A 27,581-nucleotide genomic window follows, 5' to 3' on the forward strand; every position below is an offset into this window, starting at 1 on the left:
ATGCTGGTAACTAAGGTAAATATCGGATAACCAAGGAAAGGGGTTCTTGGTTAACCAATATTTACCTTGGTTACCAGCGTCCGCAGAAGCTGGCTCACTGCACATTCAGTTGTTGCTCTGTCGCTGTCACACACAGCGATGTGCGCTTCACAGCGGGCGAGCAACAACTAAAAAATGGTCCAGGACATTCAGCAACAACCAACGACCTCACAGCAGGGGCCAGGCTGTTGCTATATGTCACACACAGCAACATCGCTAGCAACATCGCTGCTACGTCACAAAAGTGGTGCCTCAGCAGTGATGTTGCTAGCGATGTTGCTTAGTGGCCTTTAGTCACATCCACCAATCTATTGCTTCATTATCTATTCCGCTTTGGTGTAATTGTTAGGTTGCGTTTCTGCTGCACTCTTTCACAGCACACTGCCCAGTTCACTACATGCTGGCCTAAGTTTCTGCTCTACCTCGCTGCCAGACAAGTTGTATGGATTTATACACAATTTGTCAAACTATGATCATTAGGCTTTGTCTCTTAACCCTAGAACGCATACCCATAGAAATCTACACATTCACGCACCTGGGGCCTTTTAGGCCTGTTTACAATTATCATGGAATAACTAAAAAAAAATACTTTTCAAAGTTTATTGCAAAGTAAGCATGCATTCCCACTAGCGCTGGGGTCCGACAGGACGGGATTCCGTAATGGATCTGACCTCCTGGTGACCCCAGCTAAGGCTGGCGGACGCATACCTGGGGCGTCGCAGGCCTGTGTGCAAATACGGAATAACTCAAATATACTTTTTAAAAATTTATCTTACAATTGCAAAGTAAGGATGCATTCCCAGTAGCGCTGGCGTCCGCCAGGACGGGATTCCGTAATGGATCTGACCTCTTGGTAACTCCAGCTAAGGCTGCCGGAATGGCAGGATTCCGCCAGCCTTAGCTGGGGTCACCAGGAGGTCAGATCCATTACGGATCCCCTCCTGGCGGACCCCAGCGCTACTGGGAATGCATCCTTACTTTGCAATTGTAAAATAAATTTTGAAGAGTATTTTTATTTGAGTTATTCCGTATTATTTGCACATAGGCCTAAAAGGCCCCAGGTGTGTGAATATGGGGTAGTCCCAAAAAAGGTTGTTATACCGAAATGCCTATAACATAAAAATATATGAACTGGAAATTACTAACAACTATATACCTGAGGAATACCTAGAGTTTCAAAAATCTAACTAAAGTAATTTTACAGAAAATAGAAAACAAGTAACCTGGCAGGCCTGCGAGGCCCCAGGTATGCGTTCTAGGGTTAAAATCTTAAAACGTCTTTGCTGTAGATTGCATGCAAATCTGAAACTATTCAATGCAAAAATTACCAATCTGCTTATGCTGCAGAGGTTTTCACCATATACATAATATACCCATATACCCATACACCATATACATGAGATTTCTTAAGTCCTTCACATCACTACTACTGTAATACAGTAGATTCTCTGTAAAATCTTCTGTGCCATGTGGGAACGCAACTGAAGGGATGTAACTGCTGTATCTTTGGATGCGATGAATTGCTGGATAGTGCAGGGTCACAGCTCAGTTATTGCTGTTAATAGAGCTCACAAAGGTCATTCTTGGATTGTCCCTTTTTGGTTTTAAGATATTTTTTTTTCTCAGTTGGAATGAGAGGAAATGTCAATGGTTCATATTGCAGATCCTGTTTTGGTGTTTTGTTTTTTTTGTCTTTCTGTTCTAAAAAGTTGTTTTAATTCTGCGTACGTTAACAGAATGTGCTCTAAATGGAATTTAGTCATCTCTCGAGTGGTCTAAACCATCCTGAACATGGTTTTGACTTGAGGTACTTATAACAACTTATAATTTAACACAATCGACACCTAAAATACAATCCTTTGTAACTCCAGACACGGCAATGTCTTTGGTTACATTTCTGGGCAGATATGAAGTGTGTGGTTATCGGTCTCGCCGGTTTAGGCTTGTACAGACAACACAAGGCATGTATTGTGGTACAGCTACTATTAATCAGCTTCTACACAGCAGGGCATTGCCAAGTGGTTATCCTTGAATACGCACCATCTCCAAGTTGGCACGTTGTATCTTTTTGAGAACATGACAAATAACCTTGTTGCTAGCAAGCCCAGTGTGTACAATGCCTCAAGACCAGTTTTCACATAGCAACTGCTTGTTAGAATAAGTCGATGATGATAAATACGTTGCTTTGACCTCATGCAGCTTGGAGACCCTCTTGGCATGTTCTGTTCCACTTCTATGGTAGAGAGGAACAGCAGTCTGCATTATCATTTCATCTTTCCACTTATTGTAGGACTCTTAAGTCTACAAATTGTGCATATATAGGGATGGTGAGTGTTGGTTTTGTTTGTTTATTTTTGAAGATGGCTATGTCTGTGTATGTATGCATGTCTGTCCAAAACAAATCATGCATAGTGAATACACATCACTGCACCCAAATAGTTGTTTCACATAAGATGCTTTTATGCCTAAAGGCCCCGTCACACTAAGCAACATCGCTAGCAACATCGCTGCTAAGGAACAACTTTTGTGACGTAGCAGCGATGTTGCTAGTGATGTTGCTGTGTGTGACATCCAGCAACAACCTGGCCCCTGCTGTGAGGTCTCTGGTTGTTGCTGAATGTCCTGGGCCATTTTTTAGTTGTTGCTGTCCCGCTGTGCAGCACAGATCGCTGTGTGTGACAGCGAGACAGCAACAACTGAATGTGCATCGAGCAGGAGCAAGCTTCTGCGGACGCTAGTAACCACGGTAAACATCGGGTAACCAAGAAGCCCTGTCCTTGGTCACCCGATATTTACCTTCGTTACCAGCCTCCGCCGCTCTCACACTGTCAGTGCCGACTCCTGCTCTCTGGACGTGTAGCTGCAGTACACATCGGGTAATTAACCCGATGTGTGCTGTAGCTAGGAGAGCAGGGAGCCAGCGCTCAGTGTGCGCTGCTCTCTGCACGTGTAGCTGCAGTACACATCGGGTAATTAACCCGATGTGTGCTGTAGCTAGGAGAGCAGGGAGCCAGCGCTCAGTGTGCGCTGCTCTCTGCTCTCTGCACGTGTAGCTGCAGGACACATCGGGTAATTAACCCGATGTGTACTGTAGCTAAGAGCAGGGAGCCAGCGCTAAGCGGCGTGCGCTGGTAACAAAGGTAAATATCGGGTTGGTTACCTGATATTTACCTTAGTTACCAAGAGCAGCATGCTTCCACGCGTCACTGCTGGCTGGGGGCTGGTTGCTGGTGACAGCTCACCAGCAACCCGTGTAGCGATGCTCCAGCGATCCCTGCCAGGTCAGGTTGCTGGTGGGATCGCTGAAGCGTCTGACTGTGTGACCTCTCACCAGCAACCTCCTAGCAACTTACCAGCGATCCCTATCCGGTTGTATCGTTGTTGGGATCGCTGGTAAGTTGTTTAGTGTGACTGTATCTTTAGAAAAGCTCCTTTTGAAGTTGCTTTAATTGCTTGTTGGGTAAGGCCGGTTTCACACATGCGGCTTTTCGCCGGTTTGCCGGATCCGGCGCTCTCCCATACAGTGACTACAGTACAGTGACAGCGCAACAAGCGCCGGTCACATGCTGTCATGTGACCGGCGCATGTGACCCGGAAGTTACAGCGCTGTCACTGTACTGTATTGTCTGTACGGGAGAGCGCCGGATCCGGCAAACCGGCGAAAAGCCGGATGTGTGAAACCGGCCTAATTTTGAGGTTTCCCAAGTTAGTGCTTTTATGCCATTACTGATAAGGGTTGTCCAGTTTAGAAAAACTATTTTCCCCTACATTAACAGTTACGTGTGGGGTCTTCCTCTGTTGAAGATTCTTCTCTTAACCAAAAAGAGCTGCTATAGTGTGTCTTTCTCTTGAGGACCCGTGTTGTCCCATACTATACAGACCAGTTCAGGGCTCATTTAGATGACCATTCCTTCTGTCCTGTTCAGTTCCTGTTATTTTGCGGACCTACTGACAGGACCATCTTTTCAATGTCTTTTGTGTAGTATCAGATGGCACATGGAAGAACTTCTGTGTGCATCCGATAATAAAAACAGATCGGAGGCTGTAAGTCCGTTTCGTTGTTATGGAATATGTCCTATTCTGTTCTGTAATAACTGCCCGTGACTCTAAGTCAATGGGTCCACAAAATCCCCGGAAGCCACACGGAAGCACTTCCGTGTGACTTCCGTCGGGTGCCCCTGCAGTCTGTGTCCCGACCCCTCTGCTACCCCCGTGGCTGCCCTCACTGCAGTGTCAGCATTTGCCCGCACAGCAGTGCGAGCAGCCGCGGGGATGATTAACGTTGTCCTCAGGAGGTTAGTGAAGTTCATTACCTGCGGTAATTAAGTCTGCTGCACTCCTGACGTCAGCGCTCGTCACTGACTTCTATGTCCGTCACGTTCTTGGATCACCTCTCGCGGGCGGGCCGAGACTGTGACTAGCGGTGACGTCACGGGCTCCCACGACACTTTGCTTGTGAACGCGGCACTCATTGATCTCAGTGACCAGCGCTGACAGAAGCCGCTGCGCTCCTTTCACCGCAGGTATTGTACCAGCTAACCTCCTGAGTCAGTGCTGGTCGTGCCCTGCAGTGACCTGGGCTGACCTCATGTTAGCTCAGGTCACTGCACTGCTCTCCCAGTCAATGGGCAGCATTCTGTTATTCATTAACTGGGACAGGGAGTATTGATCGTTGTAGGACCCCCTTATTGGATTATGCCGGACCCAGATTTGATTTTTCTTTCCAATAAATGGGTGAAGGAGGGAATGTGTTGGGTTGTTTTTTGTTTTTGTTTTTTGTTTTTGTGTTTTGTTTTTGTGTTTTTGTTTTTTTCAAAATAAAAATTGCCGTCAATTTTTTTTTTTTTTCTTTCTTTTTTTTTTTTTTTTATTACTGACTGGGTTTGTCATGTTGGGTATCTGATAGATGCCGTGACATCACTAACCCCAGGGCTTGATGCCAGATGATATTACACAGCTGGTATCAACCCCATATATTACCCAGTTTTCCACTGCACCATGGCATCAGGATGAGCTGGGGCAAAGCACCAGGATTGGCGCATCTAATGCATGCGCCACTTCTGGAGCGGCTGCGGACTACTATTTTTAGGCAGGGGAGGGTCCAAGAACCGCAGACCTCCATAGTCTGAGAATACCTGCCCAGGCTGTCCGCTTTACATTCGCTGGTGATCCAATTTGGGGGGGGCCCCCCACGTTTTTTGTTTTAAATTATTTAATTTAAAAACCACGTGGGATGCGCTCGGTTTTGGATTACCAGCCAAGGTGTAGCTGCCAGCTGTGGTCTGCAGGTCGCAGCAGTTTGCTTTACCAGAGCTGGCTACAAAAGATAGGGGAGACCCCACGTCGTTTTTTTTAATTATTTATTTTTTGTCTAAATATCAAAAAAATCAAATATAAGGCTAAGCACCCTTTAGTGCTACATGAAAGGCACTAAAGGGTGCAAGATTACAAAATGCTGGGGAGTGGGACTTAACAGATGTGAAAGACATACAGTATATTATCTATCCCTCTAGCTATCCCTCTATCTCACTATTCATTAATTCATACATCCATCCCTCTATCCATCAATATCTATCCATCAATTTATCTAGCTTCTTTCGGTTTTTGCGGTCCGCAAAAAAATTGGAACGCACACAGATGACACACGGCATGTATACGGAACGTATACCACACAAATGCATCCGTGCAAAAACGGGACTGTTTTTTGCGGACCGCAAAAACGGGACGGTCGTGTGAATGTAGCCTAATAATGATTGAGCACAGTGTAATTCATTGTTTCCTCTGTGGAGGTGGTGCAGGGAAATTGAGTATGTACTGTACACATTCACACAGATAAATCCTTGTCACAACCTCTTTAGCAGACATTGTAATTAAATACTTGTGAATCCATCTTTTTGAAGGGAGTCAGTCACTTCCACAATCATTATTAAACTTTATAAAAAGTTAGGGAAATTTGGCTTTGGATGAAATTTCAGGATGATCCTTAAATGCACTCCTAACCTTTTCACATGGTTTGTGTGCTAGACTATCTGCAAGGGTACACTTGATAACACTACAGGCACAGGTGTCCTAGTCATGCTGGATGAGGGACTAGTGGGGTCTCGGTGCTGTTCACGATGAGCAGAAATTATGGCCTCCAACTATGTGGAAGACGTCAAGGAAAGCACTATGCATCAGCCATTGTTGTCACCGCCTTTGGTGGCGGTGTTAGTGTGTGCAACTGTCTCGTCAATACATAACCTTCCCTACACTTTAAATGGCACAGTAAAAAGCCCCTACCACTTAAATAGCCTCATTAATCCAGTCATTGTGCTTCTGCATAAACACAGGCCTAATTTAATATTAAACAATGCTCCACTTCATCGAGGTTTCACCATTAGGGAACAGCTCCTAGAGATTGGAGTACCTGAAATGGAGTGGCCTGCACGTTCTCCAGACCTGAAATCCATAGAAAACCTATGGGATCAGCTGAGTCTCCATGTAGAGGCTCATATCTCTGTACCCCACAACTCCAATGACCTGAGGGCTGCCCTTCAAGAAGAGTGGGATGCCGGCCTGAGCAGACAATAGTTACACTTGTGAACAGCAGGAGATGTTGTTGTCAAGCTGTAATTGATGCTCAAAGCCAAATGACAAGTTGAGACATTGACAGTTTTGGTATACCCACCACTACTGGCTTTTGTTTAACTTGTTTGATTATGAAATTACCAATGCAGGCTTCTACTTGGATACCCTACTTTCATGATAAAATGTTCACGCTACAGTGATTTTAAGTTTTCCATAATTTCACTTGAAAGCCACATATCCATTAACGTTTGAGTAGTGTATTTATAGTGTGTTATGGGGGACTTGGCCCATATAATAACAAAAAAACAAACATACTAGCACTTCACCTTACTGCCGGTGTCTTTGAAAATTGACTTATATTCTCATGGATATGAGGGGGCTTTAATGCAGCCTTGGCATGGCTAAGAGTTCTGTACACTTGCATGTGAAAAGCCCCGCTTCTGATTGACATTGCTAGCTTCCAGGAGCAATGCAGTGTCTGAATGTATCATGAGTATGCATGAGAACGGACACTGCCTGAGCCCTGCTGTGCAGTGTCAGTACCATCTCGTACACAGTGTGGTTGGGCACATGCTCGTCTGTGGATGCTGCTCACTACATGAAGACATCTTTGTGTAGTGAGAGGCGTCCGCAGAAAGGAGCCAAGAAGATCATATTTGCCCACACTAAGCCCGCTAGTACTGACACTAGAGACTGTAGGATTTAGGCACTGTCTTTAGTCACCATGCATGCGCACTCTGGGAAGGGAATGCCATCAATGAGAAAAGGTGGAAGGCCTTTAGCATGCAAAATTACATGGCCGTGCACCCAAGCCCTCTCCATTAGCATGCGAGTTGTTTATTTCAGGTATTGTACGAAGATGTAGAGCGATGGTATGACTCTCAAAGGCTAAAAAATATAGATCATTAAAATTTATTTTAGGGTGACCACTTCCCTGAATATATCAACTCTCCATGATAGCAGTGTTCTAATTCAGGCACTCTGTTTGATTTTCACACATGAACTACTCGTCTTGCGCTTTGCCACTTCATCTGTATTGTGTTCAGATTTACCGTGTCATGCCACGTAATCTACGGTAGTTACCTTCAGCTTCTCCAGGCCGATGACTATACATACTTATTCATGTTTTCTTTTAACATGTGCATTCAGGCCTATGACTGCAACGTGATTAACTTGAGTTATCCACTCTTGGTTAAAAGCTCATGAAAATTCCATACCAAAACTACCCTGTTTCCCCAAAAATAAGACACTGTCTTATATTTTTTTTTGCCCTGAAAAAAGCACTATGTCTTATTTTCAGGGGGTGTCTTATTCTTGAGGAGTCATGGTTAGGGTAAGTTTACCCCCCCCCCCCTTCCCAGGATCATCATACTTACCAGCCCCATGCATCTGTATGGCTCCCAGATCTTCCTGTGATCTCCCAGCAGGTATGCTGCACGCCTCCCCTGCGTCTGGCCAACACATACTTCAGATCACACAAACACACACACACACACATATCAGATAGCATACACTCATTTAGACACACACCCCTTTCAAATCATTGCTCCCGGTAATCTCCCAGTAGCTGTGCTCTCCTGCGTCTGGCCGACACTCACATCAGACAGCATACACACACACACACCCCTTTCAAATCATTCCTCCCTGTGCTCTCCTGTGAGCGCTCCCAGCAGCTGTGCTGCACGCTGTCCTCCTGCCGACACTCTCACATCCGATCGCATACACTCACACACACTCACGATATCGCACGTACCACTACAATCGGGCGCGCGCACACTCACAACATCTGGAGAGGTCACATGCTTCTGGCCATGTGATCAAGGTCCTGGAAGATCACAGCACAATATCGCCGCCGAGAAGCAAGCAATATCACTGGATGGGGTGAGTGTGTATGCGATCTGTAGTGTGTGTGTGTGTGTGTGTGTGTGTGTGTGTGTGTGTGTTCGTGTTCCGCTGCAGGACCATGATGCGCTCGCCTGCTCCCGGTCGGCGTCTGGTGAGTATGATCGGGGCGTCTCCTCTCTTCTTTCTTTAGTGGGTCTCCGCTGTCTATAATGAAGTGTCCTGCGGTGTCTTTTAACTTTTTCACCGCTGCATGACACTTCATTAATGACCACAGCTATGTCTTATTTTCAGGGGATGTCTTATATTAAAGCATCCCTGAAAACTCCTGCTATGTCTTTTTTCGGGGGACGTATTATTTTCGGGGAAACACGGTATGTGGACAGTACCTACAGTTGTGCTTAAAAGTTTACATACCCCAGCAGTTTTTTGTTTTGTTGGCCTTTTTTCACAGAATATGAATAACTCAATCTATTTTCTATTCATGGTTAGTGGTTGGGTGAAGCCATTTATTGTCAAACTGTGTTTTTTCTTTTTAAATCATAATGACAACCAAAAACATCCAAATGACCCTGATCAAAAGTTCATACCCCAGTTCTTAATACAGTGTATTGTCCCCTCTAACATCAATGACTTTTTTAAGTCATTTGTGGTAGTTGTGGATGAGGCTATTTATTTTCTCAGATGGTAAAGCTGCCCATTCTTCTTGGCAAAAAACCTCCAGTTCCTGTAAATTCCTGGCTTTTCTTCTATACACACTTTAGTTCTCCCCAGAGTGGCTCAATGATATTAAGGTCAGGAGACTGAGATGGCCATTCCAGAACCTTCACTTTGATCTGATGTAGCTAATGACAAGTCGACTTGGCCTTGTGGTTTGGATCGTTTGTCATGTTGGAACGTCCAAGTACATCACATGAGCAGCTTCCGGGTTGATGAGTGCAAATTTGCCTCCAGTATTTAACATGCTGCATTCATCTTTCCTTCAACTTTGACTAATTTTCTGTGCCTTTGTAGCTCACACATGCCCACATCATCAGTGATCCACCTCCGTGCTTTACAGTAGGAATTATGTTCCTTTCATCATAGGCCTTGACACCTCCCCAAACATAACGTATATGGTTGTGTCCAAAAAGTTTGATTTTGGTCTCATCTCTCCAAATTACCTTGTTTCAGAAGTTTGGAGGCTTGTCTCTGTGCTATTTGGCATATTGTAGGCGAGCTACTTTGTGGCATTTGTGCAGTATTGGTTTTCTTCTTCTTTATTGGTGACTTTGACCATGCAGCCCATTTTTCTTCAAGTGCTTCCTTATTGTGCATCTTGAAACAGCCATACCACTAGTTTTTGAGTCCTGAATTTCAGCTGATGTTTGTGGGCTTTTCTTTGCATCCCGATCAATTTTCCTGGCAAATGTGGACAACATTTTTGTTGGTCTACCTGATCGTGGTTTGGTTTTTACAGAGCCCCTGATTTTCCATTTGTTAATCAGTTTGAACACTGCTGACTGGCATTATCAATTCCTTGGATATCTTTTTGTATCCCTTTCCTGTTTTATACGGTTCAACTATATTTTCCCTTAGATCCGTTGACCATTCTTTTGCTTTCCCCATGACTCACAATCCAGAAACGTCAGTGTCGGGATGAAAGATGCAAGAGTCTGTCTGGATCCCAGAAACTCACTCAGCTTCTATGCACACACACTGATTACAAGCAAACAGGTCACAGGTGAAGATGTTACCTTTTATTAGCATTTCAAACCCATTTGTGTCAACGTCTGTGCATGTTATCAGGACATATCACCAGGGTATGTGAACCTTTGATCATGGTCATTTGAATGTTTTAGGTTGTCATTATGATTTTAAAAAGAGAAAAACACAGTTTTACAGTAAATGGCTTCACCCAACCGCTAACCATGAGTGTGGAAAAAAGATTATCATTTATAGTCTCTGAAAAAAGGCCAAGAAAGCAAAACATCTGCCGGGGTATGTAAACATTTGGGCACAACTGTATGTAGTGATGAGCGAGCACTAGCATTCACGAGCACTAGCATTCAATGTTGAAAATGAGCAGGTTGGATGCTCGGATGGGTGCGACACCAGTACAAAGTGCAATGAAGGTCAATGGGAAACTTGAGCATTATTTTCCGGAAGATCTTCCTGAAAATTGCTTGAGTTTGCTATTGACTTCCATTCTACTCAGTACTTGAGATGAGCCTGTCTGAGCATCTAAATGCTTGTTACAAGTACCGAGCACTTGAGCATGGTAGTGCTTGCTCATTACTATAACCAAAGACTGTACTAGTGCAATATACAATTTCTGGATCCTGTAGTCATGGCTAGCTTTGCTGCTTGTGTGCACTGCTGAATTTGCTCTCTTACACAGAATGGCTGTCTGGAGGAAAAAAAACTTCTCAAGTGCCATGTTTTTACAGCATCTCCATATTAGTCCATATCTGACCATTAAAGGAGCCTAACCTGACACGGGATATCAGCCAAGCAAGAGGTCCATCTACAGACATCTGTTTGTGTGGAGACAATGTCTTTTTACTGTAGAAGGCTAATTTGAGCAGTTACACTCCACATTTAGCAGGTCACCTTAATGGGAATTTATCACATGACTCATACTGTCTAAACTATTATTGCAGTTATACTTTACTCAGAAATAATGCAGGGACAAGGTGCAGGACCGAGCTTGGGGGGACAAGTTGATTAGGCCAAGAGGCAAGTCTATGGTAGTTTCTCCCCACACCGATCAGGACAACGATCTCTCTGGCACCAACTCTCCAGGTGCTCTTTGTAAGACTAGCCTCACTTAGAGACGCTGCTATTAAGATGGCGTCCTTCTCAATCACTATTAGAAAAATTGAGTTGGTTGGTCTGCAGTCATCGACATTCCTGGTAAGCTGCAGGCTCCATAGCTGGTGCTAGGTTCCCCCAACTAACAAGCCACAAAAACTCTAGACAGGTGTCATCTGGTGATGAAATTGAAGACCACAGGACTGCAAGGCTACACTACTACCACCATAACTGCACATCATGTGTATATGGATGTTATTTATGAATTTCTAGCACATTACATGTAACATCAGTGCCCTCTGATGTTTGTTCTTTCTTTGTCGCTCCATTGGGAGACCCAGACAATTGGGTGTATAGCTACTGCCTCCGGAGGCCACACAAAGTATTACACTTTAAAAAGTGTAACCCCTCCCCTCTGCCTATACACCCTCCTGTGCATCACGGGCCCATCAGTTTTATGCTTTGTGTTGAAGGAGGCACACATGCACACAAGCTCCACATGTTAGTCAGCAGCAGCTGCTGATTGTATCGGATGGAAGAAAAGAGGGCCCCCCACAGGGCCCCCGGCATGCTCCCTTCTCACCCCACTGAGTCGGCGGTGCTGTTAAGGTTGAGGTACCCATTGCGGGTACAGAGGCTGGAGCCCACATGCCGTTTTCCTTCCCCATCCCTTAGGGGCTCTGGGTGAAGGGGGATCCTAACCGGTCATCCAGGCACTGGGACCGGGCTCCCTCCGCAGCCCCGGGGGGAATCTGCTGGACAGGAGACTGAGTATCGTCAGGGACATGGCCCTGCATCTATAGGTACTCTGTGTCCCCTTTGGGACGGTGCATGAAGCACCTTGGCCTTCAGACGCTGCAGCGACTGCGGTGTGGTTTTTTGACCGGGACTACCGCGCCGACCGTGCCTGTTTGCCGGCCGCGGTTTGTACTTTAGTCCCCGGCTTTTGCGGCCTAGTGTATTAAACTCCCGCCCCTGGGCCTGCCAGTCAGGGGGAAGGGCGGGACGGTCGGTAGGACGCCGACAGTGAGGGCTGGAGCACACTTCGCTGTCCTCCTCCCCCCTCACTGATCACTATGGGGCAAGATTCTCGCACTTTTGTGGTTCCGCCCACGGCTCCCTCCTCCCCTCGGAACGCCGGCAGCCATTGTTATATGGGTCTCAGTATGATTCTGCCGGTGGAGGATCTCAGAATGTGCTCTGCAGCTCTGGGAGAGGGGGTTCCTAACCGGTCGCCATGCACTGGGACCGGGCTCCATCCGCAGCCCCTGGGGGATTCTGACGGACAGGAGACTGGACATCATCATTGACAGAGCCCTGCATCCATAAGGTACTCTGTGTCCCCCTTGGGACGCTGCATGCAGCACCTGGGTTACAAACGTCGCAGCGGTTGCTGTGTGCTTTGTGAGACCGGGACTACCGCGCCTGTTTGCCGGCCGCGTTTTTAACTTTAGTCCCGGCTCTTGCGGCCTAGTACCATATACTCCCGTTCCCGGGCCTGCCAGTCAGGGGTAACGACGGGACGGCCGACTGACGTCGGCAGTGAGGGCTGGAGCATACTTGGTATCCTCCTACCCCCTCACTGAGCACTGTGGGGCACCAGTTTCCCAATCAGGTGCTGGCCCCCCTTGGGTGCCGAAGTGTGTATATATATATATATATTTATATGGTATATGATTTCACTGTTCGACAGCACTATTTGCTTTTGGCTAATACCCTCACTGATTACTCGAAGAGGGTCGTCCGCAAACAGTAAGGGTGCCAAGGCACAGGCTTTCTTGCAACCTGTACCTTTTGTGCGGCTATATTGCCGGCAGGTTCCACCTATCATTGTGTACAATGCTTGGCCCCTGGGGCACTCACTCAGCCGGAGCCTCCGGCACTGGTGGGACCCTCGGCTCAGGTGGTACCACCGGTTTCCACTGCACAGATGGCAGGGACAGAGTTTGCACGTTTGACTGAGCAACTCTCTGAGTCGCTTTCACATTCCATGGCCCAGTCTATGGACAGAGGGGCTGCTAAGATACTGGAAGCTGTGCAGTCCAGACCGGTAACACAGGGCCAGGGCGCTGTGAGTTCATCGCTCCCAGGCCCCTCTGGGTCGGTACAACAAGGGGCTCCTGGGGTAACACCCAGATCCCACGGTGAGAACTCCGACACGGACCGCGGCCTCAGACAGGCTAAGCGGGCTCGCTGGGAACCTTCCACGACTTCATCACGCTGTTCGGGGTCTCAGCTTGAGGACTCTCGGGAGAATGAAGCGGAGGTCGCAGCTCAGGGCTCTGACCCTGACGTTGCTCTCAATTTGGATACACCTGAAGGGGACGCCATAGTAAATGTCCTTATAGCGTCCATCAACCAGGTGCTAGACCTCTCTCCCCCATTTTCTCCTATGGAGGAGTCGACTTCACAGCGGGAGAAACACCAGTTTAGGTTTCCCAAACGTACACGGAGTGCGTTTTTCGATCACTCTAACTTCAGAGATGCTGTCCAGAAGCACAGAACTTTCCGGACAAGCGCTTTACTAAGCGCCTTAATGACACAAGTTACCCTTTTCCCCCCTGACGTAGTTAAGGGTTGGGCTCAGTGTCACAAGGTGGATCCTCCAGTCTCCAGACTGGCGGCTAGATCCGTAGTATTAGTGGCAGATGGTTCATCTCTCATGGATGCCACTGACAGGCAAATAAAGCTTATGATGAGATCCATCTATGAAGCCATAGGCGCATCTTTTGCTCCGGCCTTCACAGCCGTGAGGGCACTCCAAGCTATCTCAGCTTCGCTGGCTGAGATTAATGCGGTCGCACGTACCTCTGCCCCGCAGGTTGTGTCCTTGGCTTCTCAAGCGTAGGTTTTTTTCGTCCTACGCCATGAACGCCGTTCCTGGACTCTGCGAACCGTACAGCGGTAGCATCCACCAATTCGGTGGCAGCCCGCAGGGCCATGTGGCTACGTGAATGGAAGGCAGACTCTGCTTCCAAGAAGTGCTTAACCGGTTTGCCATTTTCTGGCGACCGTTTGTTTGACGGGCAATTGGATGAAATTATTAAACAGTCCAAGGGAAAGGACTCGTCCTTACCCCAGTCCAAACCAAACAGTCCTTGGCAACGAAAAATACAATCGAGCTTTCGGTCCTCAGCCAAGTTCCGTTCCTCCATGTCGAACAGGTCAGAGGAGGGCCAGAGTACCTCTTCTGCATGACGGTCTAAGTCACGTCTTACAAAGACCGCCGGAGGAACCGCCTCCAAGGCGGCTTCCTCATGACTTCGGCCTCACCAAGACCGCGTCCTCGGTCGGTGGCAGGCTCTCCCGCTTTTGCGACGCCTGGTGGGCACATGTCCAAAACCGATGGGTGAGAGTCATTCTGTCTCACGGTTACAGGATAGAGATCAGCTCTCGTCCTCCGACTCGTTTCTTCAGAACATCTCCGCCCCCCGATGCATTTTTTTCAGCCGGTGTACTCTGACGGCAGATGGAGTTGTGATCCCCGTTCCGCTTCAAGAACGTGGTCGCGGCTTTACTCCAACTTGTTCGGGGTACCAAAAAAGGACGGATCATTCCGTTCAGTTCTGGGCCTCATTCTCCTGAACAGACACGTGAGAACCAGACTTTTTCGGATGAAATCTCTCCGCTCTGTCATCGTCTCGATCCCAAGGAGACTTCCTAGCATCAATCGACATCAGGGATGCTTATCTCCATGTTCCGATTGCACCAGAGCATCAACGCGCCTTGTGTTTCGCCATCCGGGACGAACACTTTCAGCTCGTGGCTCTGCCTTTCGGCCTGGCGACAGCCCCACGGGGCTTCACCAAGGTCATGGCATCAGTGGTGGCGGGCCTACACTCTCAGGGACACTCGGTAATCCCTGTCTTAGACGATCTCCTAAGTCAAGACACCCTCTCGGGTGGCATGTCAACACGGTCCGAACATTGCTCTGGCGACTCTCCAGAGGTTAGGGTGGATCATCAATTTCCCAAAGTAAAAATTGACACCGACCCAATCACTGACTTACCTCTTGATGGAGTTTCATTCTCTCTCAGAGATAGTGAAGCTTCCGCTGGACAAACGGCGTTCGCTGCAGACAGGGGTGCACTCTCTCCTTCGGGCTCAGTCACACCCCTTGAGGCGCCCCACGCGCTTCCTAGGGAAGATGGTGGCAGCAATGGAGGCAGTTCCCTTTGCGCAGTATTCATCTGCGTCCACTCCAATGGCACATTCTCCGCAAATGGGACAGGAGGTCGACGTCCCTAGACAGGAACGTCTCTCTTTCTCTGGCAGCCAAAACCTCTCTTCAGTGGTTGCTTCTTAACTTCTTGTCGAAAGAAAAATCCTTCCTGCTCCCATCCTGGGCGGACGAGAGTGTCAGGGTGGACAGCGGTCTTCCTCCACCACAGGGCTCAGGGAACCTGGACTCCGACAGAGTCCTCCCTTCAGATCAATGTTCTGGAATTAAGGGCAGTGTAGCTTGCCCTACAGGCGTTCCAGCGGTGGCTGGACGACAGGCAGATCCGGATACAGTCGGACGTCGCCACGGCGGTCGCGTACATCAACCACCAGCACAGAGAGCTGGCGGCGGACGCATCAGTTCAGAACTGGTCGCAATTTCGACTGCCTTATGTATTTCCCCTTCTGGCATTGCTGCCCAGAGTGTCATTCAAAATCGGGTCAGACTGCCGCCGCGCCATCCTCGTTGCTCTACACTGGCCGAGGAGGTCGTGATACCTTGATCTGTGGCACCTTACGGTGGGTCGACCGTGGGCATTCCCGGAACGGCCAGACTTGCTGTCTCAAGGGCCATTTTCCATCTGAAGTCTGCGGCCTTCAACCTCTCTGCGTGGCCATTGTGGCCTGGCTCTTAGCGTCCTCGGAGTTATCTCTATCACGCCTTTCGCAGAAGGTGGTCTTCCTAGTGGCAGGCGCATCACTTCGAAGAGTGTCGGAGCTAGCAGCGCTATCATGCAAAGCCCCTTTCCTGGTGTTACGCCAGGACGAGGTGGCCAGGCGTCCGGTCCCGGAATTCCTACTTAAGGTGGTATCCCCCTTTTTTCTTCTCAATCAGGATATCTCCTTACCTTCTTTTGGCTCATCCAGTTCACCAGTGTGAAAAGGATTTGCACTTCTTAGATTTTGTGAGAGCACTCCGGCTCTACATTTCGCACACTGCGCCCCTGCGCCGTTCTGATGCGCTCCTTGTCCTTGTCGCTAGCCAGCGTAAGGGGTCGCAGGCTTCCAAGTCAACCTTGGCTCGGTGGATCAAGGAACGGATTCCTGAAGTCTACCGTCTTCGGGGCTTCAGAGTCCTTTAGGGCTGAAAGCCCATTCTACCAGAGCCGTAGGGGCATCCTGGGCATTGCGTCACCAGGCTATGGCTCAGCAGGTGTGTCAGCACTACCTGGGCGAGTCTGCACACTTTCACGAAACACTATCAGGTTCCTGCCTATGCGGCGGCAGATGCCAGCCTAGGTAGGAGAGTCCTTCAGGAGGCGGTTGCTCACCTGTAAGAGAGGGCGGTTTTTGTTTTTTTTTGTTTTTTTTTTTCTCGGCTTTTTATCGAGGTATTCTTTTACCCACCCAGGGACTGCTTTTGGACATCCCAGTTGTCTGGGTCTCCCAATGGAGCGACAAAGAAGAAGGGAATTTTGTTTACTTACCGTAAATTCCTTTTCTTCTAGCTCCTATTGGGAGACCCAGCACCCGCCCCTGTTCCCTTCGGGCTGTTGTTCCTTGTGTACACATGTTGTTCATGTTGAAGGGTTCTTTTGGTTCATGGTTTCAGTTCTCCGAACATCCTTCGGATTGAATTTACCTTAGACCAATTTATAAGTTTCCTCCTTCCTGCTTTGGCACCAAAACTGATGGGCCCGTGATGCACGGGAGGGTGTATAGGCAGAGGGGAGGGGTTACACTTTTTAAAGTGTAATACTTTGTGTGGCCTCCGGAGGCAGTAGCTATACACCCAATTGTCTGGGTCTCCCAATAGGAGCTAGAAGAAAAGGAATTTACGGTAAGTAAACAAAATTCCCTTCTTTTCACCAATGTTTGCCATCAAGAACAGAGCTGCTTTAATCCAGAGGAAATCTGAAGTGATGAAATGACAGGTAGTTGTGGAGGTGCACGGTTGCTTGTTCCTGATCTGGACATCGCTGTCTGTCCTGGAACTGACTGTTCTGTAAAAACAAAGGCTCAAAAGTTTAATAGTAAAAATGTATATATCAGTGGTGCCATCTACTGGTGGCTGGTATGCTCTACATATATTGATTACATAATGTAATACTCATGAGATCCTAAATGTTTGGCAGACATTTATGCATCAAGTGCTGTAGACTAAACCTGTTCAAGTCACTCACCCATGTACCAGACTCCCACTCTTCAGACCCACGGGCAAGAAAACTGCAACGGTAGGGGAGATTTGGTGAACAGTGTTCTTATACCACGGTCACGCCCTTGAGCCAGCAAGAGACGCTCAATCCTGAAGAACTGAATTTACTTTACACTTGATTGTACTTTATAAGGTTTACATGGGATTATTTGGCTGATGGCCTGTCTAGACAAGTGAAGTTCCTTCCGCCCCCCCACCCCCACCCCGTCCGGGCCTGGGGACATTTATGTAAATGCTGAGTGAATGGAATAAAAATACTGTAAGTATAAAAAGGTGATGGCTATAATCGCATGGTTGTATTTGTCAATGTTTTACCACAATTGCCGTTTTATACCCCTCTTGCTATTTAGTTGCTGCCATCTAAAGATTAAACTCCACATTTGCTGCTTGATTCATACTGATTTTTCGTTTTTGATCTGTTCTCCCATAGGAAAGGTGTTTGTGGCCTACAGATAACTTGGTGTCACGACAAGGCGCGTCCGAGGTATGACATCTTCTTTTATTTAATCTGATGTGCTGTATAAATAACACAAAGGTGGGGTATATACAATTAAATATTATAACCCAAACTATATGCTACTTGTGATAAGTGAATTGTTTTATAACACAATTCGTACACCAGAGAAAGTTGCTGAAAGCTAAGGTACAAAATGTCTGGGACTGAATGCTGTTGATAAATGATGACCATCTATACAGATCTTAATACCTGATTATCTTGCCCCGCTATTGAATGTAATAGCCTTGGAAATACAATGTGGATTGTAAAGATTAGCAGCTGAGCTGTCGGAGCGCACCCTGTACAATAGCTCACAAATACCCCCTTCTGATCATTCCAGTGTGTGACACCAGTCTTTTTACACAACATTGAAATGACAACTCAAAGATGAAAAAGGCATGAATTTATGTAGATCACATAATGGATAGACCATACTGATCTGGAAAATTTTTATTTCAGTATTTGCAGAATATCTTGATTAATTTAGTATCAAGTATGAGCTCCACCACACTCAGCAATGCACTCAACTTGGCTGCTATCAACGAGGATATTTATTGGTTGTTGGAGGAATGTTCTTCCACGTTAAATGGACTTAGAGCTGCCAGCAGTACAGCATATGAATTGTGTGCCCGCTTGCAATGGCTAACGCATGACATTCCAGATGTGCTTGATGGGAAACTAGTTCGGAAGCTCTACAGGACATGCTAGCACAGTTCTGTATTGCAGGCTGCTCACAGTGGTACACACCAGAGCTGTGGAGTCGTTAAGCCATACCTACGACTCCTCAATTTCTACATTACTCATGTTTGTGATAAATTTACCGTAGTTGAATGGTAACTTCAGGCTTTTAATCATTATAATGATACAATAATCAAGCTGTTTAGATAGAACATAAAATGTTTTGGAATACAAGATTAGAACACACAAAAAAACCTTTAAATTGTAAATATGCAATACACTATGCAGTAAGTGGGGATTGAACAGTTTTCAACAAAAATGAACAGAATAACATTTGTGCAGTCTCTGAATTTATAAGAAATGGTATAGTGTCCATCAGATACTCCTTCATAGATGACCTCAAATCTGACCTAATTATTTTAAGTTTAGAGAACAACCTCTCTAAACTAAGTTGGGTTGATGGCAAAGCCGTGACCACACTGGCAACATATAAAGGAATTGCCTCATGCACAGTCCGTTTTGATGAACGGTTGAACTCTTCTACTACTTTCAGAGCAAGTGAAACATTTTGCTGAAATATGGTCAATCTGTTTGCTGTAGGAGTGAAATCTTTTTCCCTGCGGCAACGCTTTGCTGCTCCGTGTCATCCAAATACTTTTCAAAATTAAACTCCATCTGATGAGGTTGAAGATATGGCAGCAGAAGGACTCACAGGATCAAAGTCCTTTTTGCTCTTGGCAATCTGTAGCCCAATCATCCTTATTGCTAACTCAGGCTCTGTGCCCACGTGTGCGTATTGCATGCAGTTACGCTGCGTTCTGCACCGCAGCATAACTGCATGCGTCCTGCGTCCCCAGCACAATCTATGAAGATTGTGCATTATCCATGCGCACGTTGCGTTTTAGAGCACAGCGATTTGCATGCTGCCAAATTGCTGTTCTAAAAAGCAACATGTCGCTTCTTTTGTGCGCTTTGGATGCAGCCCCCGCTCTGTCTATGGGAGGGGCTGCATCCAGAGCACATGAAATCGGCTTTTCAGTACGCAGTGTTTCTGCAGCGATTTGAAGCGCACATGTGCTGTTCAAATCGCTGCAGAAATTTCTGCAGGGACAGAAAGCAACGTGGTCACATAGCCTTAGAGCGTCTTTTCCTTTTTGGTAAGCGGTTGATCATCCAGCAATATATGATGACTTGGGTCCACATACACTGCTATTAGAAAATAAAATTCTTGTGACAGTGGTCTCTGTTTCATTGAAGCAGCAATTCAATCTGCGATTAAACCTACGCTTTGGGACAGGCAAAACAGCAAGTTCTTCCACGCCTTTATGGAAATGCCAGGAGTTAAATCCTCAGCTTGTAATTTTTTTGTCACTGTAAATGAAAGCAACTGTTTTTTTCCAGAATAACCTTGTGTGCAGCTTGATTCATACGTCCTTCGCAAAGATTAACTTGCCCAATTCCAGTCTTGCTGAAGCATCCCCAGATCATCACCGATCCTCCACCAAATTTCACACTGGGTACAAAACACTGTGGCTCGTACGCCTCTCCAGGTCTCCGTCTAACCATTAGATGACCAGGTGTTGGGCAAAGCTGAAAATTGGGTAAACAAAATTCAACAAACATCTTTGCAAATGATGTATGAATCAAGCCGCATACAAGTTTATCCTGGAAAAACGGTTGCTTCCTTCTGCTCAAGCAATGTCCCCCAACTCTGAATACTTTTTTTTTCCAGCAGGATAATGCGCCATGCCACACAGCTAGGTCAATCAGTTTGGATGAAGGACCACAACATCAAAACACTGTCATGGCCAGCCCAATCTCCAGACCTGAACCCCATTCCTCTGGAATGTAATCAAGAGGAAGATAGATAGTCACAAGCCATGAAACAAAGAAGCACTGCTTAAATTTTTGCACCAGAATTGGCATAAGGTCACCCAAAAGCAGTGTGAAAGACTAGTGGAAAGCATGCCAAGACGCATGAAAGCTGGGTTTAAAAATCATGGTTATTCCACAAAATATTGATTGCTGAACTCTTCCTGAGTTAAAACATTAGTATTGTTTCAAAATGATTATGAACTTGTTTTCTTCGCATTATTTAAGACAATAAATACGTTTTTTGCTTGGAAATTCGGAGACATGTCAGTAGTTTATAGAATAGAACAATTTACATTTCACTCAAATATACCTATAAAGAGAAAAATCCGAAAAACTGAAAATTTGGAAGATGTCTCTTAATTTTTACCAGAGCTGAATGTGCCACTTGTATTACAGAATTTGGATTAGTCAGACTTCATAGTTCTTAATCCATAAGTCAATGATGTAAATCATTGTGAATGTTGTTTGTAATCTATTTTTTTTTTTTCCTCTAGATAATGTATGCACCAACGTCGAGAGACAGATTTACAGCTCCTTCCTTTATGCAGAGAGATCGTTTCAGCCGCTTCCAGCCAACATATCCTTACATTCAGCATGAGATTGACCTTCCACCTACCATTTCCCTTTCTGATGGTGAGGAGCCTCCACCTTACCAAGGTCCATGCACTCTCCAACTGCGGGATCCGGAGCAGCAGATGGAACTGAACAGAGAATCTGTCAGGGCACCTCCAAACAGGACCATTTTTGATAGTGATTTAATAGATATATCTATGTACAATGGGGGCCCGTGCCCACCTAGCAGCAACTCTGGCATAAGTGCAACCAACTATAGCAGCAGCGGCAGAATGGAAGGACCACCGCCAACCTACAGTGAAGTTATGGGACATTACCCAGGCTCAACTTATTTCCAGCACCAGCAAAATAACTCCCCTACCCAATCTCAGACAGGTAGTAGACTTCAGCTTCGACAGAATGATCAAGAGAGCACAATAGTCCCCGTCAGCGGAAAAGATAGGCAGCCAGGAAACCTTGTCTGAGAAAAGTAGACCTGCCGCTGTCCGGGGGACGTCCGGAGCTCTAGTGCACGGCGTTGTTCTTAAAGTGGTACACTCAAATTAAGCCAAATGCACATATTTATTGTATGCGTATTCTGATAGCAGTCAGAGGATGGCATGCAATCGGATATTATTAGACACCTGTTTTGTTTTCCCCATACATTTTCTTCAGGAAACGTCTTTTTATGTTATCATATTTCAGTTTATTTAAACCTTACAGAAACATGGCACAAAACTCAAGCTTCACCGAGCCTTTTATATACTGACATAGAACAAAAAAGTGTTTATCTAGAAATGCTCCGTTTTTTTTCGGCAGATGGCCAGTGTTTATGATGTGTAGGGGCAGCGCTAATTCTTGTATGTAGATCAATAACCCCTTTGTGTGTGCCAATGTGTACAGTGAACTGACAGAGTGAATGCGAAGGATGCTGAGTTTTATTTTTTAAGAGAAAAAGTTGCACTAATTGTTCAGATTATTTTATATGAGGGAAACCTGTTGTCATTTTTTTTATTGTCATACAGTATTTTTTACCTGTAAGGATAAAACAAAACGCCCAGCAACAAAGAGACCAGCCAGGGTTTCATACTCTCTAGTTTGATAGAGCCACGGTTCTTTAGTAAACCAGGCATGTACAACTCTCTACTGATGGTTCGCTGACCATCTTTAGTGTGTGATTTTTGGGTTTTGACATTTCTACACATTTATGCAGTTAACCACAATTATGTTACTCATGACCACTGCTGGTGACGAAGATCAACAGTACTGTGTGTGGTTCTGACTCTAAAAGGGATTTTATGACTTTGTATATGTTTTTTAATTTTTACATCCATTAGACTAATGCAGAAGAGCCTGGAAAAGTCCTGAATTATGAACTTTTGGCAGATGTATCGCTATGTGCTGTGTCTAAGACATCCCGATAATAGCCAGATTTTTGGAATTTAACTTGTCGTCAAATTAATGTAACTTTATTGTGAGAATCTGTCTTTTCTGCCTGGTATAATTTTCATTGGCTTTTTCATTTATACACTCTGAAAGCCACAAACTAAACAAAAACATTTTGATGTGTAACGGGTGGGTGGTCCCGTAAAGAGACGCCTATAAGACAGACTTAAGGTACCCATTACATTACATCAGAATAACCATATACAAATGCGATAAATTTGGCAAGACTGGCTAGCTATCTATTGTGTATCAGGATGTGCCTCCTTTGCCCCGATGTATGATACCTGTGGAAAGAAGGATTATAGACATGTTAGAGCGAAACATGTCTGAGCCTTCATTCTCATGAGTGCCACCAGAGCTGTATGAAGCAGTTTATTCTCCTTATCCTATGGAAAAAACATCCTCTGCACTTTGGGTTTGGCTTGGCCAAGTGTGTGTGATCAAGAGTAATGGATGTCCTGATAACTGTCTATAGTGTAGCCCCCTTTACACACAATCAGAATAATCCCCTGATGTAGATATGATCAGTTTTTAGAAGTTTTGTTCTGTACATGGTAGTGTTATCCTCCATGGCCTATCATATCTGAATCATCAGTAAAGAATATTGCCAGGAACGTTGGTGGAAACGCAAAGCTTCAAGATTGTTTTTTTCTTGAGGTGAGTCACGCGCTGCAGATTTTGTTTAGTCAGAATTTTCCAAAAGATATTTCTACAATCTGTATGGAAATAACACATCTGCAGCGCGTGAAGATGTTATAACGACACATATCGGTCAGCCTGTGTGGAAAATACTGAGAAAAGCATGAGGTTGGAGCTGGACGCCCATTCATATGTATGGAAGTGATCTTCAGACTACAGGTCTATTTATTGTATGTGTTACACAATCAGCCATCTCCTGTTAATGAATAGACAGATCACACATTCACCATGGCAAATGTCTGCAGTGCTCCAAATTGTAAATATCCACGGTTCCGAACACCTCTGTCAAGTCTAGCCATTTCCATACCAGTGGAATAAAGCCGGGACGCTGCGGCTGCCATGTCTACAGGCACTGGGTAGGATAGCATAAGCAGCAGTCTGCATTCTGATAAGAATATATTACATTCTCCAACCTGCACTTTAACCTACTTGATGTCCATCCCAATAGGCAATTCTTCATTATTATAATGTACGAAGACCAGCGTTTAGTCTCAAAGTGTAAATTCCTTTTTAAAAGTAATGCAATTATGCAGCACATCCAGGCTGAAAACAGAAAATCTAGACAACATGGTGAAACCAGCTAAAATCACTGTACCTATAACTCTTAAACTAATGTTACTTCAGTATTATGACAGATTAGTGAGATCCATTGAACGACCATATTCTATTGCTATGTTAAGATTTCTCTCCAGATCCATGTGTATCTGACTGCAAGAACCCCCCTTCCATCCCAAGAAAGAGCTGATCTCCGTGGCATCTACCATTTTGTGTGTATATATAATCAGTTGGTGATGCAGAAACCCGCTGATAACATATACTCAATGGGTCCAGCCCGTTCTTGGGATCAATGTTATGTTCACACCCTGTTACATTTATACATGTTATCCAGGAGAGACAACATTTGCAGGACCCTGATCAGGTGGCCATGTTGGTTATCCACCAACCAGAGACCTGTGAACTTTCTACTACCACTGACCTCCCCACCACCTCCTGTGGTCAGTAGGCTATCACGACGTCATCTAAGCATATTGATGTGGCAGGCTACTAATTATATAATCCAGCATGGTAATTTTCAGGGTTTTTTCCAGTTCGTTTTTATTCTAATAACCATTGCACTGTGACAGCCGATCAGCCCTCAGTTAAACAATGAATGGAGGGACTGCAATATATACAAAACACTGCTACAACTGTTCACCACATGTCATTGCTGTATATGCTTGGCAGAACAAAGCCTGATTGCTGAATTTAGTAATAAAATTGCCTTTTGTTATATAGCAATGTAAAAAAGTGTAAATGTGTAGTCATCATATTGGCAACAATGTTTTCTACATCGCTGCTGCATTACCCGTCATTGTTAGTGTTCATATAATGAAAGCGTGCTATGTACTAGACGTAACATGGACACCAGATCGCTACCCAGCGTGTTATATTGCTTTGGGAGGCTCATTCTCTGGACACCTTAGCTTTTGCTGTGCCTCATTTGTAAAGGTGCTTATTAGTGATGAGCAAGCGCTAAGGTGCTCTGTACTCTAAGCGAGCAGTCGGATTCTCGGGTGGCCATTACTTGAGAACCGCATATAATGGAAGTCGATGGCGAAAGTCAATCATTTTCCCTGTACTCGAGTCATGCCCATCTGAACGTCTGACTGCTCGTTTCGAATACCGAGCACTCAAGCATCTTGGTGCTCGTTCATCACTAGTGCTTATTTCCACTTTTCATAAGTCTTATTTTTTTATTTTTTCAACTGTATATAACTTGAATATTATGCACATATCCTACCCAATGGGTAGAACAGAAAACAAATATTCATTGTTAATACTGTAATATAATGTATAGTTGATATGGAATTTAACAAATGGCATAGAATTTGTAAATGCCTAACATGTCTAGTCCTTTTTTTGTAAGATTTGCAAATGAATGCAGAATACAGATGACAGAAATCTATGTATTTTATTTTCCTATTAAATATCAATATATCACATATGGAGAAAAAAAGAACAAATCTACGTTTTTAAGTAACCTGTTTCTATTGTTGGTGTGAATGTTTGTTTTTGTTTTTTTTTGTCTGAGTGCCCCCTTCCCCCTTTAAGGTCGATGCTTGTTACGCTCTTGTGTTGGACCAGTATTATTCTTGCACCATGTTCAAGAAATACTTTTTTAATTTATCTTTTGCCGGCCTAGTATTCATGAGAAAATCAGATGACCTGATTGATATATGTCACATATGAATAAAGCACTGTATCACTGCAGTATTTTCTATGTTTTCTCTTGCTTTATTGCGTTGTATTTTCTCTTCATGCCACTAATGTGCGGTTAGGTGTTTAAGAACTTGGAAGATCGGCTCAGTTTCTGATGATCTGTGACTTTCTGCCTGGTTCTTTTGACTAGTCTAGTATGGATTCTTAACAAAACTAATGAAATAATTCTTGACCAAACAGCCACTAACATTCGGGAACACTTTTTTTTTTTTGGGGGGGGGGGGGGGGGAGGATTATAGGGGTTTTATAAAGTGGTTCATAATCTTTTTAGTGCCAACATGAGTATGAGGCAGGGTTTACCACGAATGATAAAGATTACATTGAGATTACATCTTCGTTTTTGATTTACTTATTTTTTCTTGGGATATGGACAGTTTTTACCTCTGAAAAGGAAACCAAAAACTAATTCCTGGCTTTCCCAATAAGGGCATCTTTCCACCAATGACTGTTTAAATACTAGGATTAAAGTGATAACTTTTCTTTTCAGGTCATTGTGGGTTTTGATGGACCACTATCGTGTAGTGATTATCAATATAATCCTATATCATGGTAATAGTCTGCGTACAGTGGGTACGGAAGATATTCAGACCCCTTTAAATTTTTCACTGTTTCATTGCAGCAATTTGGTAAATTCAAAAAAGTTTATTTTTTTTCCTCAATGTACACTCTGCACCCCATCTTGACAAAAAAAACAAATGTAGAAATTTTTGCAAATTTAAGCAAGAAAAACTGAACTATCACATGGTTGCCCCATTGAGTCACCACTGCCACAGATGCCGCCTCACCACCGTGCCAGAGCTGCCGCCCAACCAACACCCCACCTACAGTCTCCTCCCCAAAATCCTATAGAATGTAAGCCCACAAGGGCAGATCCTCTTCCCTTTGTACCAGTCTATTGTAATTTGTATATGTATTCTGTAACTAACCCCTTCTCTTGTACAGCACCATGGAATCAATGGTGCTCTATAAAAAAAATTATGTATTCAGACCCTTTGCACAGACACTCATATTTAAGTCACATGCTGTCCATTTCCTTGTGATCCTCCTTGAGTTGGTTCTACTCCTTCATTGGAGTACAGCTGTGTTTAACTAAATTTATAGGACTTTATTTGGAAAGGCACACACCTGTCTATATAAGACCTCTCCGCTCACAGTGCATGTCAGACCAAATGAGAATCATGAGGTCAAATGAACTGCCCAAGGAGCTCAGACAGAATTGTGGCAAGGCACAGATCTGACCAAGGTTACAAAAGAATTTCTGCAGTACTCAAGGCTCCTAAAAGCACAGTGGCCTCCATAATTCTTAAATGGAAGACGTTTGGGACCACCAAAACTCTTCCTAGACCTGGCCATCCAGCCAAACTGAGCAATTGTGGGAGAAGATCCATGGTGAGAGGGGTGAAGAAGAACCCCAAGATCACTGTGGCTGAGCTTCAGAGATGCAATAGGGAGATGGGAGAAAGTTCCACAAAGTCAACTATCACTGTAGCCCTCCACTAGTCAGGCTTTATGGCAGAGTGGCCCGACGGAAGACAAGTGCAAGACATATGAAAAAGTTTGCAAAAAAATACATGAAGGACTCCGAGACTATGAGAAATAAGATTCTCTGGTCTGATGAGATGAAGATAGAACTTTTTGATGATAATTCTAAGCAGTATGTGTGGAGAAAACCAGGCACTGCTCATTACTTGCCCAATTCAATCCCAATAGTGAAACATGGTAGTGGCAGCATCATGCTATGGGGGTGTTTTTCAGCTGCAGGGACAGGACGACTGTTTGCAAGTGAAGGAAAGATGAATGTGGCCAAGGACAGAGATATCCTGGAAGAAAACCTCTTCCAGAGTGCTCTGGACCTCAGACTTGGCCAATGGTTCACCTTCCAACAAGACAATGACCCTAAGCACACGGCTAAAATAACAGACTAGTGGCTTCAGAACAACTCTGTGACCATTCTTGACT

At 45.1% G+C, this 27,581-nt stretch overlaps 1 protein-coding gene across 4 annotated transcripts in view; it reads left to right on the forward strand.

Annotated features, from left to right (window-relative positions):
* Positions 1-25,613, forward strand: part of LDLRAD4 (low density lipoprotein receptor class A domain containing 4) — a 345,350-nt gene extending 319,737 nt beyond the window's left edge. For all 4 annotated transcript variants that reach the window (XM_075314594.1, XM_075314597.1, XM_075314596.1 and 1 more), the window contains 2 exons: positions 18,048-18,101; positions 21,161-25,613. In XM_075314594.1, coding sequence (XP_075170709.1) covers positions 18,048-18,101; positions 21,161-21,703 — 597 coding nt within the window. In that variant the 3' untranslated portion in view covers positions 21,704-25,613. The remainder of the gene's footprint in view (positions 1-18,047; positions 18,102-21,160) is intronic.
* The last annotated feature ends 1,968 nt before the right edge of the window (positions 25,614-27,581 follow it).

The sequence above is a fragment of the Anomaloglossus baeobatrachus genome, chromosome 6 (assembly GCF_048569485.1).
Source record: "Anomaloglossus baeobatrachus isolate aAnoBae1 chromosome 6, aAnoBae1.hap1, whole genome shotgun sequence".
NCBI lineage: Eukaryota > Metazoa > Chordata > Amphibia > Anura > Aromobatidae > Anomaloglossus > Anomaloglossus baeobatrachus.